General features: G+C 38.7%; 1 protein-coding gene across 1 annotated transcript in view; it reads right to left on the bottom strand.

Annotated features, from left to right (window-relative positions):
- arhgap23a (Rho GTPase activating protein 23a) overlaps positions 1 to 18,019 on the bottom strand; it is a 63,594-nt gene that overhangs the window by 19,439 nt on the left and 26,136 nt on the right. Inside the window, 9 exon segments of the mRNA XM_055152251.1 lie at positions 125 to 240; positions 713 to 774; positions 2,007 to 2,315; positions 3,174 to 3,311; positions 4,079 to 4,121; positions 4,208 to 4,280; positions 5,375 to 5,530; positions 14,345 to 14,418; positions 14,420 to 15,882. Coding sequence (XP_055008226.1) covers positions 125 to 240; positions 713 to 774; positions 2,007 to 2,315; positions 3,174 to 3,311; positions 4,079 to 4,121; positions 4,208 to 4,280; positions 5,375 to 5,530; positions 14,345 to 14,418; positions 14,420 to 15,882 — 2,434 coding nt within the window.

The raw sequence follows: 18,019 nt of genomic DNA, 5'->3' as shown, positions 1-18,019 counted from the left end.
AAATTTCTTCATAATAATCAGTGTTTCCAAGTATGACCATGTTTTATTACAAAAAGAAAATGAAAGACATATCCAAAATCCCCCTTACAGTTCAGTCAAAGAGGAGTTGTTTTCTTTGACTAACCTTTGCCTTCTGGTTTGGGTGAGCGTGGGGCACTGGCAGCGGTTTCAGTTTTGGCTGAGAGGAAATTTGGCAAGCGGTGCAAACGTGGAGAGGAGTCTGGTTTACCACTGGTCGGACTGCAGAGGGAGACAGAGAGGCACGTTCAGAAAAGATTTAAGATTTAACAATGGATAATGTGAATTTATGCAGGAATGGTTTTCTCAAAGCTGTAATGAATTGTTAATCTTAAGGATTCATATGTAAAGCCCTTCTACGCAATAAATGAAATATTGAAATAATTCTTAGACAATGAAAAACAAGTTAGCATATAATATACTGTAAACCAATTTAAACAGCAATTGGAAAATAAGTTCAGAACAACAAAAATAAAACACTGAATCTATTAAAGGAAATATTGTGACTGTGTAACTGTGAACTGTTTTAAGGTAATATTGAAATTATTTTTATGACTTATGTAAAAACCAAGATGGAATTAGTATTAGAAAGTCTCGTGGGTCAGCATTGTATAGCAATGCTTTCTCAAATTCCTAAAATGTTTCTAATATATTTATTACATTACATACAAGTATTATTTAAACTTAAACTTACATCTGCTTTCTGTAGTCATTCAGTTTCTTGCTGATTAAGGCCTGTCTGGAAAAGCCAAGCTCCTGAAACAAAATAAAATACATAATATTATGATTAGCCAAGATTTTATGGATCCTTTTATAAGCGGTCTGCCCCCTTAAAAATTTAATGTAAAAACAGCTTCTAAATAAATTAAGGTAAAATGTAACTGTCTCACAAAACGGAGATTATTGGTGTAATGTAGTTTGTCAGATGATTTTTCTCAGTAATATTAATCCGAACCAGGAGAGCAGCAAGTTGGTACATGTTTGATGGATTGTCTAAAACTTGGTAAACTATAAGAAGTTTAAGCCGTCACCTTGTTGTTAGTTTTGCTGGGAATAAATTAATATATATATATTTTAACTTATTTTAACGGCCCTGTACCCATTTTTTCCCTTGTATTTGAGCAAATACATGGGAAAAATGCCCCAGTACAGATATATTGTATAAGCAGCTCTTGAGGTTTTATACATTATATATTCTTCTTCCCACTCCCTTTTGAGCCACATCTGTCATTGTCTTGTGAATATGTAGGCGTGTGTGTGTGTGAACAGCTATGTAAGAACACAATACAAACCTACTATGTAATCTTTTACCGTGTAAATGTAAATATTGTACACCTGTAACTACTGTCATGAGCTCAAAATGAATCAATCAATCAAAATAAGTTTGTTGTGTATTGTCAGGAAGTGTGCACTTAGTATGGTAATTGTCTTGTAAACTGTGATGGCAAAACTCCACTCTAAAAGTTATAAAAAGCACTTATAAAAGCACTTATAAACCCATCACAGTGAATAATTAGGATACTCAGAAAGCATAAAGTAAGTGAGGAGTAACTTTGGATCACTGCAAACAGTTTAAAATGAAATATCTCTGTTTTTCACATTTTTAAGGCAGTAAAATTCAGATACAGCGCCGTGTAACTTTTTGGTTTGGGGTCTGTCACCTGCTTGTTTCTATGAATATGTTATTGCCCTGCCTGGAATGTTCCGCAGTATGACATAACAGGTTTTATGGCTCAAAAATACCCAGAAAAACAGGCCTTCTGACTGTGAATGGGTTCACTTCTCCACAGATCTGACCTGAAACTTGGTTTGGTTTCCATTAAGATAGAAAGGTTCAATGCCATACTGTGAAACATTCCTAACAAAGCAATAACATCTCCATGGAAAGAAGTATTTGAGAGGCCCTCCACCAGAAAAGTTTCACAATGCACCTTTAATAACAGAATTTGGTTTAATATGATAACGCCACAACTTCTGATGTTTGTTACCTCATTGTCCGTTTTGCTGTTTTCTCTTATGACCTTGATCCAGTCCAACATGTCATCACGGTCCTCGGCCTGGAGCAGGTACTCGCAGAAGTCCTGGGTGGTGAGTCTCAGGGCGTTTTTCCGTTTGGTTTCACTGTACGCGATATCCACCAGGCAGCCGCGGATGCTGACTGGCTGATCTTCCTCTGCCCCGCCCCCGACCGTAGCCCCTCGTAGCACCGCCTCCCTCTTGTCTTTGTACAGAAACAGCGAATGGGACCGGAGCACGGAGAAGACTCGTTTCCATGGACGCATGCCGCTGCCAACCTTCTGTAAATTACAAGAAGAGAACAATATGATAAAACAAACTTTTGTCCAGACCTGCACGATTAGGAAATAGTATTGCACAAGTACAGAGATTTTGGTTTCATGTTTTGATAACGGGATTCTGAAATAAAACTGAAATATGAAGTCAAACTAATACAAGAATCACATTTCAGAACATGTTTGTACAGATCTATTGTATGAGAGAAAAATATGGTAAAATGCACGATTTGGGAAATATATTTAATTGCATATTTTTGCACAACCATTGTGATTACAATTTAATTTGCCATTTATGTTTTAATAATATGATTCTGTTCAAAGTTAGGATAATTAGTTGTTTTGGGAGAAAATTATGGTACTTCAAAACAGTTAGGAATGTAACAATATCCAGACTTCTCAGTACGATATTTTTGCAATATGCATCTCACAGTATGATATTTATTGCAGTATTTTGTAGAAGCTAACAAATATGTGACAAGTATATTCACAAATATGAGCAAAGAGACTTGACATTCGATATATTGTGATATTCCACAATATTACGGAGAACTTTTGAAGATGCAATACTGCGTTATTTCGGTTATTGTCACATCCCTAGTAGCATTCTTATGACTTCATTGCTAGTGATGTTTTTGCCCTTAGAAAATACCTGAGAGACCTTCAACACACATTTTTATGATACAGCATTAGGGTTTCCCCATGACCAGTAATTTCTCCTCATAAAAGTAATCGCAGACAACAGTTGTTTCTGTGGTTGGCTATGCATTATTGGATAAAAATAAATCACCAGTTTCAACATTGTAGATTATTTTTCCTTTTGCATATATCTTCATGACAGAGAGAGACAGAGCGGGCCCTCACCTTGCCCTTTTCTGTGAGGATCTGTTTGTAGTGGAGCCATCCCTCTCTCCGCACGTCACTGTACGTGATGTTCCCCAGCTCTGAGGTCGAATGGCGCTTGGACCGAACTTCCTCTGCTGACCCCAGATTATCCAAAGACTAAAAAACACAAGAAGGAAAATTTAATAAAATTATATTATTTATTAAACGCTTTGAGTACAGTATAGTCTACAATTTTCTTTCTCTGCTTACTTATGAACTGCCTTAAGATTGTAGATTAGAAACAGTTCACATCCTTAACCTTACAGCAAAACACATTTCTAGGTAAAATTTTAACTCAGAAAGCTATGAACATTTACCTTTGCAGAAAGGCTGCTAATAATTCTGTAAACAAATGGGGCTGATTCCTTATTCTTTAAAATAATAATACATTTGATTTATATAGTGGTTTTGTAAACTCAAAAAGATTCAGGCAGACTAAGGCCTATTTCAGCAATCAGATCTTTAAAAATCTTCAAAAATAGCATTTGACTTTTAAAAATATTATTTATGGTCCAAAATATGTGTTATTATGTTGTTTATGATAGTGAAATAAATATTTACATTTGCAGCATAAAAGCTGTAGTACAGAGCTTCTGTAGCTCCTGCCTCTGTGTGGAGCACTGTGTAATTTGCCTGCCCCATAAAAGGGGAGGAAATGATGCACTCAGGTGTTGCAGTGTGAAGGAAGGAACAGTCTTTTGACTGTGGTCTATAAGGGGCTGGATCTGTGTAGTATTTGGATGGCTGTAAGATATGCCAATAAATATTAAGGAACACAGCATTTTCTGGACTCTCTTTAATGGAAGACATGTGTTTGAGGCACCACACATGCAGACCCTACACAGGGCAAGTTTTGGCCCCCACAAAGGCATTTTTGTACTTACCCCATCTGTGAAGAAGCTCTTTACTCTCTTTGGTAGCCTCCTGCTGATGACAGAAACAAAACAAATATAAGTTAAAATTCCACATACTACCTCAAACCAGACTCAAATTAATTCAAAAATAACACTCACGAAAACACGCGTCCCTCGTCCCTGAAGGTGTTGAGTCCTTCATCACATGACTTGGAGCGCTCTGTTGTTATTGCTAGAAGATAGGAGGAACGGCGAGTCGATTTAATACTGCCTGCTCAGGGACAGTGTGAATGAGCGGAGAGACAAAAAGGAAGGATGAAAACAAAGAAAAAAGAAAAAGAAAAATGTAACGATGTAATGCCAATCACCACAAAGGCGTTGGATTAACAAAAAGGATAGTGACAGAAAGCAACGGGGGTGGTACCATGAGTAAGTTACTGTGTTAATATTTGACATTAGGAGATGGGCAGGCGGTGTTAAAATTTCCCTTCTCATCACTAACATGCAGATATAACAGAAATATAAAAACACATACATACAATTAACTCATGCAATTCTAGATTCAAATCAGTGTTAACCTAAAATATTTCCTTATGTAGTTGTAAATCATGCAGTTTAACTAAATCTTGAGTTGTTTTGACCAGCATGCAGGCACACATCTTACCAAGTAATTTTGTTTAAAAGTTCAATGGACCAGAATCACAATTTCAGCATCTACTTTACTTCAGGGTCTACCACAGAGGCCGGGTTTTAGTTCAAACTATTTTTATGGCAAGACACCTTTCCTGTATGCATGTTTTTGTATGATTGGTGGTTATCGAAGAGGCCATTGGTACAAACTGGCTGCAACAGTTAGGCAACCAGGACATCCAGGAGAGCCGTGGCTACACAGTAACTAACCACCATTGAAGAAGGAATTAATTATATTATATGCCAATTTATAAAAAATATATATACTTTTCAGTACTAGCAAAGTGTAGTATAACTTGACAAACCTTTAAGTCATGTGATAAGGTTGTTACCTCTTCAAAAACATACCCGGAGCTGTGTGTTGTTTCATTCACACATTTTCGAGTAACCCTGTTGACATCTCCAAAGCCAAAAATGCCTTCCACCTTGCTGAAGTTGTTTAAAATTACTTGATAAGATGTGAACCACAAAGATGCCTAGTCTTTTAGAGAAAACGCACTCTACATAATTCACTACACATCCACGTAGATACAACAACATCACAGATTGGGTTATTTCGCCGCATGCCGTCACACTGTTGGATTCGGAGAGAGAGGGAGGAGGGGTGGAGTAGGAGGAGAGGAGGGCGGGACTCACTGCAGTCCTGTGAGAAGAGCCTAGTGAGGGGGAAGGTGAAGGTGGGGGAGGCGGGGCTGGTGACCACAGGGGGCGCTGAAGACATGCCGCTGGAGACCACTGAAGAAGCTGGGACATGCCGCGCCCGCAGGTCTGCACTCGGACTGGTCGGTTCATCTGTGGGCGGGGCCAGGAGACGAGGAGGAGGGAGGAGGAGAGGTAGAGGAGGGAGGAAAGGAAACAGGAAGTATAAAGTGTTAGAGAAATAGGTTTTTAAAGGGAAAAGCAGGGTTAGTTTAGAAAAAGTTGCAGGAACAAAACAGGTAAGGAACCAGGTTATCATTAAAAATACCGTTGATGCTTTCTTCAGTGTTGAAACTCCTATAAGGGATACTTTAATATGGACTAATGATGCCGTAATTAGGGATGCTCTGATACTGATACTGGTATCGGATAGTGGCGGGTATCGGCCCCATGATATTCAGCCGATATTCTGACAAGACTGTTTACTGTGTGATGTAGAATGTCTCATAATGTTTTCATTTTTTCCATGGATAAATAACATTTACATAACACAATTGGATCCATTTTGTAATAAGTTAACTGTTTTGGGGGAGAAAGCCTATTCTTAGTCCCCACACTGGTATCTATTAATATCAGATAGTTAAAGCTAATAATCGATATCCATCCCAGAGCTGAAAAAGTTGGATCGTGCATTCCTAGTTAACATCTGTACAGTTCTACTTACTTACTTACTTTAAATATGGACTAAGTTAAATGCTCATGAATGTTAGTTTTCTGTATTGTCATTGTAAAATAATAAGACAACAACATATTTTGCTTGACTGAATGAGAAAGCCTTGACAAAAACGCTTACATTGAATTAGCAGAAAACACAATTTAACTCAACACTGACCTATAGTCTTACCTACTATTGCGTGAATGTCCCTTGTTAATTGTCTGTTGTGTCTATATGTTTTTGTGGTGAAATGTCAACAACTGTCATGACGTCTGTGGAAACATATTTGATTTGGGACAGTAAAGTCTTGTCTATCTAAACATGTTTTAAATACAAATCTGATAGAATGGAAATCATCCAGATGTAGACATAAAGTTACGATCTAGGTGACAAGAGACTAAACATAATGCTTCACAGCCTGCTTCTTCAAACAGTGTAACCCAGTCCATCACAGACCTTCTGAAAAAACAGGGAACAAACAGGAAAAAACCTGAACCACAAATGTTATCTCTGGAATCTAAATGTATCTCTTTCTACACCACAAGCTTTTATCTGAAAAAATACAAAGTCGTTTTGACTCACAGCGTCCCTGTTGTTATGTTTGAATTCATTGTAGTATATTCAGTCATCTTCTACAAAGGGAGCATTTTTACACACACACATTTTGTTTGTGGAATACATACAATTCTGTTCAAAACTGTATACCATTTTTCTTTCAGATCTCAAAATTTCAAAAAGATTGCTCAAGTACAGACAAAAGTAAATCACAATTTAAAGTACTGTGCTTCTATACTAGCTACTAAAATAACTACTAATGCATAATTTACAACTACTATTACTGAACTGCTATTATTACAACTACAACTATTACTACAACAACAACTGTTACTCCATCAACTACTACTACTAATACTACTACTACTACAACAACTACTACTACTACTAATATTAGCCTACTGCTTCTACTACTACTAAAAATAAAAAGCTACATCTCTCAAATTTGCACTGTAACATTTAAATATATCTATATTAGTACAGAAAAAGAAATTCAAAACAGCTATTAGTTTCAATTCCTACAGAGAGCCTTTAACATTTTGTCTAACGCAGCACACAAAAGTTTAAAATAGAACGTCACCTCAGAACTGTAACAGGGGTGATAAGATACGAGCATACATTTCCATATAGACAGTACCTGTGTCTCCTGCTGCCATAGAAAGTGCTAATGAACCTAACCAGCTAACCTTATTTCCCAGTTTGGTTATAGCTTAAATACATGTGTAGTTTCAGTTCTACATAATACTAAATGAACAATAGTACTACCACATTGGACTGGAAGCAAAATTCACACTTTATTACTGAGATAATAGCTTTGTTGACAAATGTGTAATGATTAACTGTTGTGAGTTAATACAAGAGTTGCCAGATATGGAAAAATTACATGTTTTTGTTGTGTTAGTGGATTATAAAGTAGTTTCGGTTGGAGACAGGATACGAGGATGTGAAACCACTATTCACAGTCAAACTTCCGGACTCAAATGGAGGATTATGCACGGACTGGTGTTTGCATACTGTTAAATAAAGCAGAATTTGACATTTTAAACTCTTAAGTGGGTGTCCAAGTGATGTAGTTTGCCAGGAAGCCACCAGAGGGCAGCACAAATACAGTACAATGCTGAGATGGTTCCTTATGGTTCAGTAAGAATGTGTTCTATTTAAGCTATAGGTTTACAATTTAAGAGCCACATTTATACCAATGTTTAGTTGATATGACAAAAATGTTGATATGATAAAAATGAGTTGAACATTTCTAGGTAAGAATTTTGAGGTGGTGAAAAAAATATATACCGGTTTGATGTAGTTAAAACAAAATAATGACTTATCAGAGAATTTTGGCTATAATATGGTAAATTGTCTATGTAAAAATTATGCATGTTACTTTAAATACAATTTTTCAAATGATTTCAGGAGGGGTTCATTGAAAATAATGGTTTTCTGGTGGTTGGACAAACATATAAATATGCCTTTAATGGACTGTGACCTATAATTGACCAGGTTCAAGATTTTGGAATTTCCTTTTTACATCATTGATACAGGAACTTTGGCTCCCCCATTTGATTGGGTCACAGCATTGCATGTAATAAGTTTAAAAACTGTGAACTATATATAGTACTATAATGTGTAACAACTCAACTCAAAATAAAGAACGTTCTTTAATAATACCAAAAAGCATGTACATTTAAGACTATGAGAGCGCAGATATACTATGGAAGTAATGACTTTTTGCTGAGGCTTTCCTTCACACTAGACTGGATAAAGAACATTCAGTACCATTCACACATGTAACTCCAATGTATCTGTTCTTATTCTAATACTGTAATAGTAGTAGTAATAACTATATTATAATGTAAAACAACTCAACTCTAATAAAAAATGTGCTTTAAAGGTGCATTGTGTAACTTTTTTGGTGGAGGGTCCATCAAATGCTTTTCTCCATGGAGATGTTATTGCTTTGTCTGGAATATTTCACAGCATGGTATTAAACCTTTCTATCTTCATCTAGACCAAACCAGACCAAGTTACAGGTCATATCTGTGGAGACGCCACTCCGCTAACAGTCAGAATGCTTGTTATTGTAGGTGTTTTTAAGTTATAAAATCACCTGTAATTGAATAAATGTAAGGTGGAGCTATTTAATGTTATATTGTGCAACATTCCAGGCAGAGCAATAACATATCCACAGAAACAAACACATGACAGACCCCAACCAAAAAGTTACACAGTGCGCCTTTAACAGTACTAAAGAAATACTCTCTTCTCCACTGCTTTTTCCCTAGATCACTCTTTACAGATACAACAGACCAGGATGAGCTGCCCACACTCGAGCTGCAGTTTTGTGGATGTCCTTTTGACCCAGTGGCCCAGTTTAGTGCCTTCGAACAATTAGGCCCTTGTCCAACTTGCCTCAAATTCTTCTGCAGTTTTGTGGTAGCTAAAAAGATGCCGTCATGGATTTTTCACTTCCTCTGACATATTATGTAGGTATATGCCAATCTCTCTACTGTATATTTATAATGCAGTTTATACATAGTTACAGGAATGTGCATTTAATACGTTTTATACAAAAATGTTATGCAGTTGAAAATACAACACTGTGTGCTTGTTTTGCGAATCAAAAGCTAAGTAACAACACTTTACTTATGCACATTGCTTTAAACTTTTAAACTAAAGTGCCACAAACATATAAACACTATTCTATCAATAGCTTCTCAACAAGTTGAATTTTGCATAAAAAAGTAATGTCAGTAAAAAACAAAATGCAGCAGTACATTGCTATTAAAAAGAAGGACAAAATACTCCTACGCCACTTTGGTCACCTCTGATTGTTGTTGAGCTGTTAAAATGAATGATTGACAAATATGGCTTCTATTATTTTCCTACATTTTTACAATAGAAGGCTTAAACTCAAGGAAAAACATAATATAACATAATGTAGTAAACTGTTTCAAAAGTCATAAAATTAGCACTGGGGACAGAGCTTGTAACACAAAATGGCGCCCACCACAAAAACATAAGGTCTTGTTTCTATTCTGTTTAAACCCAAAGAGTCCGTTATATAGACCAAGCCTCCACATATAGACACATACAGAGAGAGAGGCTGACCACTGCTCCTTCTGACACACAGGAGGACAATAGAAGCCATTGAAGCCATGAGCCAAGACTCTGGGCTCCCACTGTTCTCTGCTAGAAACATGCCACACAAACCTCCTGCTAATTTACAGCTACAGAAATGAGTGGGAACAGTCTCAATATGCTGACATACGGCTTCCACTTTTATACAGTGGACATCTGCTGGAAGGAAATATGAAAATAACTAAAGTAATTCCACCTACAGATACTTTGGAGGTGATGTTGTCAATATTCCCTGGGGTGTGATGCTAACTGTAGGCACTGGCCTGTCTGAGGCTTTGTCAAACTTTAATCTGATTTTCATTTCAACATAATCTGTAATAGTAGTAGTAGAAGTAATAGTAGTAGGAATAGGAGCAGCAGCAGTAGAAGTGGTGGTAGTAGTAATAGTAACAGTAGCAGTAGTAGTAGTGATAGTGGTAAAAATAGTAGTTGTAGCAGTAACAGTAACAATAGTAGTAGTAACAGTAGTAACAGTAGTAACAGTAGTAGTAGTAGTAGTAGTAGTAGTAGTAGTAGTAGTAGTAGTAGTAGTAGTAGTAGTAGTAGTGGCAAAAGCAATAACAATAGTAATAGTAGTAACAGCAGTAATAGTAGTAGTAGTAGCAAAAGCAATAACAATAGTAGTAGTAGTAGTAGTAGTAGTAGCAAAAGCAATAACAATAGTAGTAGTAGTAACAGTAGTAGTAGTAGTAATGGCAGCAAAAGCAGTAACAATAGTAGTAGAAGAAGTAACAGTAGTAGTAGTAATAGTAGTAGTTGTAGTAGCAAAAGCAATAAGAATAGTCGTACAGTAACAGTAGTAATAGTAGTAATAGTAGTCGTAGCAGCAGTAGTAGTTGCAGCATCAGCAGCGACTGGTTACAAATTTTGAAATAACAATACTTTTACTTGAGTTTCACCCCTTATTCTACCTCTCATTAAATAAAACCACAGCCAGGATTTAATTAGCACAATCCTAAAGATAAAAATACTCAAAGAGAGACAGCAGAAGTGCAGTCTGTGGGGAGAGAAGGGCCTAGTTTCAGTTTGGAGCCTTTAAACGTGTCCCGACCTGCGCAGAGCTACCTGGTTTCGCTGAAATGAGGTGAAGGCAGGAATGTGGTCAGACTAACTCAACAAATAGTGTACAAAGAGAAGTTACATATGCTAAAGGTTTAATGACTTTTGGTTGGACTTCTTAGTAGTAGTAGTTGCAAGCAGTAATAGTAATAGTAGTAGTAGTAGTCGTAGTAGTAGTGGCATCGGTAGTAGTAGCAGAAGTAGTTTTAATAGTATCATTAGGAGTAGTAGTGGTAGTAACAGTAGCATTATTATTATTAGTAGTAGTACTAGTAGCAGCAGTAGTAGTTGTTGTTTTAGTAGTACTATTCATTTTGAAGAATATGTACCGAGCAGATGTACATTGAACATATATGTAGTAGTATTAGTACTATAAGCAGCAGCAGTAGTAGTAGTAGCTGTAGTAGTTGTTGTTTTAGTAGTAGTCGTAACAGACATTTTGGACAATAACCCCTCAGAGTAACTAATAACATCTAAGAGTACAGAGAGCAGATATACTATGGAAGCAATGACTTCTTGATGTAGCTTTCCTTTCACACTAGACTTGATAAAGCATTGTTTCTCAAACTGGGGTAATGGGCTAACTTATCCATGGTTAACTAATTTTAGACCTGACTAAGACTCATTTGAGCCATAGTCTAGATTTAAATCTGGTGGTACCCGGGAAAGCCAAAATATGCAGTACTTGGTACATTTTCCAAACCACTGTGATACAGAACATTCAGTACCATTCACATATGTAACTGCAACTTATCTGTTCTTATTGTAGTACTGTAGTAGAAGAAGTGGACAGTAACAGCAGTAATATTAGTAATAGTAACAGCAGTAGGACTATATAACAGTGTACGAGCAATAGATATGCTATGCAATAGATTTTTGGTCAGACTTTTCTAGTAGTAGTAGTAGTAGTAGTAGTAGTAGTAGTAGTAACAGTAGTAGTAACAGTAATAGTAGTAGTAGTAGCTGCAGTTTTTTTGCAGTTTCTTGGTTTTGGTTTGGTTTGTTGAAAAGTATACAAATTGAAGAGTTAAGCTTATGTGTCCACACTGCATGACCTAAAATGTCATTGGCTAGTTTTAGCCACGTCAAACCTGAGTCAGCCGATTTGAATCTGTTTAGCATTTTGTATTTTGACTCCTCTGGCTCGGACATGGGCGACAAGGGAGTGGCAATTTGGACAGGCGAAATTTGCCTTTGATTTCAGTGTAACTCACTTTACCTGCTTTTTATTTATTTAAAAGTCCCATATTACACAAAATAGAGTCCTGTGAGCTTTAAGCCACGTTATAATGCTGTTACCTTATCAAACATACCCAGAGTTGTGTTTTTTGTTTCATTCACACCTTGAGTCTGTTAATACTAATCTGTCTACATCTCCAAAGTCCATAATGCTCTGTTGCACTTTGTGTTGTCATGTAGTGGTAGCTTTCAAGTTAACATCTACCTTTGACCTTTTGTTCAGTAGAGAAATCATCCATATGATTGTAGTAAAGGTGTTTGGAGTTTAAAAACACAGTGTAGCACTATCTGTATTAACACATGACATCACAAGGTGGAACAGAGTGTTTTCTGTTTTAGAGACTAATTCAGCCTAAATATGCAGGATTAGTGTGTTAAACATGTGTGAATGAGACAAAACACATCTCCAGGTACGTTTGTGATAAGAAAACAACATTATAACATACATGAGAAAATAGTGTAATATGAACCCTTTAAAGGCTGCTGTCATCATTATTGCTAAAGTTCAAGCAGTAGTCAAAAAAGAAGAGCCCCTTTCTCTTTTTGAAGTGTTTTTAGTGAATACAAGCCATGACATGATCCAGCTAACCCGCCACTGTCACTGACACAAAGGCTGGGACTGTACCAAACACAAAAACAAGTCAGCCATATTTGAAGTTTGAAGTTAAAATGACTCACTCAAACTTAGTCACTTTGCCCAGAGGCTGATCTTGACTCAATACTTTTATATGGCCCTAAGCTGAAGAGATGATTTACAGACTGTCACCTCCATGTGAAATTAACTCATCACAAAAATTTACTATTTTGGGGGCATCACACATATTAGAAAAATCTTATGCAAATAAAAATAGGTCTTATATCAGTGTTTTCCAGCATAAAAATTGCATAAAGCTCTTGTGTCATACCAATGGAGATTGCAAAATGCTAACTAGGCAAATCTGAGTAAATTCAAAAGTGCTCTGTATACTATGATAGAAACCCTGCAGTTAATGAATTATGCATTGTTTTGGCTAATTCATCTCTGTAAACATTTAATCCATTGACAACAAACATGGAACTACCCTTAAATGTATAAAAAATACAAGCTATAACATCTTTAAAAATAATGAATTAACAAATATGAATCTTACAAAGAAATGTTATTCTGTGACCAATCTACTTAAACACACAAAAGTATATCAGCAGTAGTTACTTTTTAAATTCTAGATAAGTCAACTAAATCAAACTAAGTCAAAGTCAAAGTAAATGTAATAATTGTTGTAGTAGAAATATTGGTTGCAATGGTACCAATGATAGCACAAATATCATGGTAGTAGTAGTTGTAGTAATAGTAGCAGCAGCAGTAGTAGTAGTAGTAGTAGTAGTAGTAGTAGTAGTAGTAGTAGTAGTAGTAGTAGTAGTAGTAGTAGTAGTAACAGTAAAAGCAGCAGGTATTCTGAATCTACTTAAACTAGAGCTACTACTCAAACTAAATGCTGTTGCCTATGGAAATAATAATATATATATTTTTTTAAAAACTGTTCTGATATAAGCCAAGGTCATTTTAAAACTATTAGAAAAGGTGTTCTTGTGATTTATATATTTTTTTTTCCAGTGTTGATGCTTGTTAAAAAGATCTAGTTTCGATACTAGTTTCAGCATTGACAAGTACTGTTTATTTACTTTTACAACCCTATTTTCTTAAGCTTATTATATTCCAGTAATAGTAGGAGGAGAGCTCTCTCAAACATGATTCAATGACTGGTAATAATTCTATAATAGTGAGACTATGGGAGGATCCTGTATTTCTCAAGACAAACTCAACCGCCCACTTCATCACTCCATCACATGTCAATGAGAGAGCGGTGAATAATGGATCAAGCCTCAATGAAAAGACAGGAAGGAAATTAAAACTGCAAAACAAAACTAGTTTTCAGTGTTTGGGAATGTCTATCTGCCTATCTATCTCTTTCCAATGCACATTTTGAAATATGTTGTAAAGTTGGCCTATGTAACTTTTCTGATAAGGGAGTCCGCCACCGTGGAGATGTTACTGACTTAAGACTGCAGTAGACAAGTTAAAGGTGGAACATTCCAAGCAGTAAAATAGCCTTTCCATGTAACAAGCAGGTGGATGAATCTCCACCTGAAAAGTTACATACTCTACATACTCTACTTCCTTCAAAACTCAAGCTAGCACCGGTAACTAGCACACATTTGCATATTTGCATCCCCAGTTGACAATATGTGTGTGTGTGTGTGTACTGAACTGAATGAACACTCACCTATGAATGGTATAGAGGCCAGGGAGTCGTCCTCGATGGGTAGGGGGGCCAGGCTGCCGTTGGGTTTTCCGTGGAGCCCCCTCTTCTCCTGATGCCCCAGGGTCCTGGTCTGGGGAGAAGAGCGAGGGTTCGAGTCCATCTATGGGCAGAGCGTAGTGGGCTTGTCTCATGCACTGAGCGTTTCTGCGTCCTGTCGGGGGCTTCTGTCTCAGGACCACCTCCTGGGTTTGGGCCGTCACCTCCTCCGCCGTCCCTCGCTCCCTCTCGTGGTTGGTGGGCCGATATGAGCGGTCCTGGGACTCAGAAGCACTTGAGGAGAGCGGGGAGGAGGTTGACGACACCAGGGGGGCAGGGGTGGTCTCGGGGGGGCTGGTTGGGTTCCAGTTCAAGTGTGGGCCAGAGTATGAGGGGTCCCTGAAGGAGTGTGCCTGCATGATGCGCCCGGTCTTTCGGTAAAAGGAGGGGCTGTAGCTGCGGTAACCCACGGGCTGGTCGTCCATGCTCTGTGCGTGGGGCAGGCGGCGGCTCTGGGGCACGGCCTGCTGCTGGGGGGGCTGAGTATGTGGGGAAGTGGAGTGTTTGGGATGAGGATGTCTGGAGGCAGCAGGAGCCTGGGGGGGTACATAATGTCCGGTCTGTCGGGGGTACAGGTCGTTCCTGGGGGGAGGTTGAGGGGGCTGGTTCCACCTCTCAAAACGAGGGGAGACGGTGGTTCGGTCCAGCATCTCCATAGAGCGCCCCCTGTGGTCGTACTGAGCCAGCAGGTTCTCGGAGCGTGTCCGTGTGTAGTTGGAGGTATGGCCCCGTCCTGGTCCTGACTCATACTCCCCATAGGTCCAGTAGGGCTCCCCCTGAGGCCCTGGTCCAGACTGCTGCAGGAGGAAGAGTGTGTCCTGGGAGGCGCTGTGGGGCCAGCCTCCAGACCGCTGCTGCCTCTTGTACTCACTGAGCCGGTCCTGAGAGTAGCTGCGCTGTCTCTGTGTGCTGCGGCCGGAGCGCTCAGGCCGCTGGCTGTAGTACCAGTCTGAGAGGGCCTGCTGGGTGCGCTCACAGCGGGGGTGGGCCTGGGGGGGGCTGGTCCAGGCGGAATTGGACTTTCGGGGTTGAGAAGAGGAGCTGTGGTTGGGATAGTGCACCTGCAGAGGGCTGGACAGAGGTCCGGAGGATGAGGAAGAGGAGAAGGACCGACCCCTGGTCTGGCCCTGAGGCTGCTGACTGGTCATGCCGTACTGGATCTCCTCGGTGCGGTGGGCAGGACTGCTGTGACCCACGCCCCCGGGGTCTCCGGGACGCCCCTCCTGCCAGCTGGGGGGGCTGCCCACTGCAGAGCGGTTGTCCAGAGGTGAAGAAGGGCCTGAGGAGCCGGGCCAGCGAGTCCAGTTATCCAGCTGGTTCTGGCCCATAGATCCCGGGGAGGGCGTCCCCGCAGGGGGCTGGGACTTGGTGCGAGAGTATGAGAGGGGAGGAGGGGGCGGGAGGTGCTCCGCTCCCCCGGAGTACGGCTCGTTGCCTGTCAGGTAGGCATCCTGGGAGTACGCCTGGAGGAGAGGTGAAGGAAAGGTGAGAGTGTAACACAAAATACACATCAGATCAAAATTAAGCTTTGTGTCAACAGAGCTGACAGCAACATAAACCATAAGCAGAGTCCATATGACATGACTGTACATTACACAACAGTATGTTTAAGAGGAACAGACTCAAACCCTGTCACCACAGTGTGTCCCTCAGGGCCTCTGTTCTCAGAACAAACACCAGCACCAAGTAGCCAGCATGCATGTCCTCACAACATGAGACAGTACGCTTTAACCTTCAAAACTACATGAATCAATAGTAAGTCTTCTACAATCAATTAACTGAATTGGGCATGCACACATAAAGAGATTTAAAAATATAGCCATCAAAATTAGACTTGAAATGAGTTCTATAGTAATTATAAGTCCGACACTAATATAAAAACAAAAAGAACACAGTGAAGACAACCTGTCCGAGTGTCTCAGATCAGGGCACATTTTCCTCACCAACTCTCTGCTGAAGCTACACCCTGACGCCTTTGATTCTTTCAAATGTCTTTTTCCTTAATTTCTTTTTTTGGAGCGTTTTTCCAGGACTTTATCTGCTGCTCGTCTTGTTTTGTCCTGTCTCAGATCTTTCCAAACTCTCTCTCTCTCCTCTCTGAGCCTCACTCCACCCTGTGGGAGTGTACAGCTCTGTGATGTCATGCTAGGAATGCAGTACACACAGGCACAGCTAAAGGGGAGGAGTGCAGGCACGAATACTGAAATAGAGTTATACTTTTGGGTCATGCAACCTCCCCGTGATTATAAGTCCAAATTATAACATGTCTAAAATCAGAAAACGCATTCATTCTTGCTAATAGTTATTCAGGTCAGTGTAATATAACTTATAGTGATGGGGAGGGACTAGGCATGGTGCATGTCTGTTCATGTGAATGACGTTTTCAAAAATGTACAGCAGGAGCAGAGAAAGAGATCGAGAGAGGCACTTTTTCAAAATGGAGGCGTTGACAATAAAGACACAAGCACCTTTAATGAACGCATGTTGTGATGTAAACACAGAGAAGACAGCCTGAGTCACGGTTTGCAAATCTTTCGCATTCTTTGCCAATGAATCCAGTTTCAAGTGCTGCCCATGCTGCATTTTACACTTAGGTAAAGACCATAATTATGCAAAAGTGGAGTTAGAATGCAGACGGCAGAAATAGACCTAAAATTACAAACAGTATTACTCAATTAGTGTGTTTTTTCTTTTCTTAGACAAACTGAATAGATACACAAGGGAAATTATTTGGACTCAGCTAAAATAACAGTTGACTCGTGTCAAATAAGGCATAATTATATAAATGTATATGTATAAGTAAAAAAAAAAATATATATATATATATATAGTAATAAAAATATATGTCTCAGCTATATACTAGGTCATAAGGAAAAAACAGAGCAAAGATGAAATAGTGACTGACATGACTCTCTATTACATAAGTTGTTGTGCAGTTGTATGGAGTACGTTATGAATGTAGTCCTTGTTGTGCTGTCTACTACTTAACAATTTATAGCATTATTCAAATATGTTTTGTAACAATGATAAAAGTGTGAATTTTGTAAAAATGTTTTGAAACTATAATATTTTGATGCCTGAATAACATCACTTTGCTCCTGTGTTTTTGCTTATATCCTAGTACTGAAAAAAATTTGATTATTTTAAAGGTACACTATGTAACTTTTTGGGTGGGGGTCTGTCACCTGCTTGTTTCTGTGGATATGACATTGCTCTGCCTGGAATGTTCCACAGTGTGACATTAAACAGCTGTAGCTCACATTTATTAAATTATAGGTTATATAGCTCAAAAATACATAGAAAAGCAATAATTTTAAATGTGAGCGGAGTTGCTTGTTCACAGATCTGACCTGTAACTTGGTCTGGTTTGGTCTCAGTGATGTTAGAAAGGCTTAATACCATACTGTGAAACATTCAAGACAAAGCAATAACTTCTACATGAAGAAAAATATTTCACAGGCCCTGTGACAGAAAAGTTACACAATACACCTTAATGATTTGAAGAATTTTCTTAGAGTTATAATGTTAAAGTTGTAATGACGTTTTGGCAATGTCAGAAAAGAAAAAACAGTTTAGATACATAAAGGTCAGACAGTCCAT

The sequence above is a fragment of the Boleophthalmus pectinirostris genome, unplaced genomic scaffold (assembly GCF_026225935.1).
Source record: "Boleophthalmus pectinirostris isolate CB_2022bp ecotype Guang Dong unplaced genomic scaffold, ASM2622593v1 HiC_scaffold_17, whole genome shotgun sequence".
Classification (NCBI taxonomy): Eukaryota; Metazoa; Chordata; class Actinopteri; order Gobiiformes; family Gobiidae; genus Boleophthalmus; species Boleophthalmus pectinirostris.
Note: the sequence above shows the minus strand (reverse complement) of the source record. Positions and strands in the feature narration are given on the sequence as shown.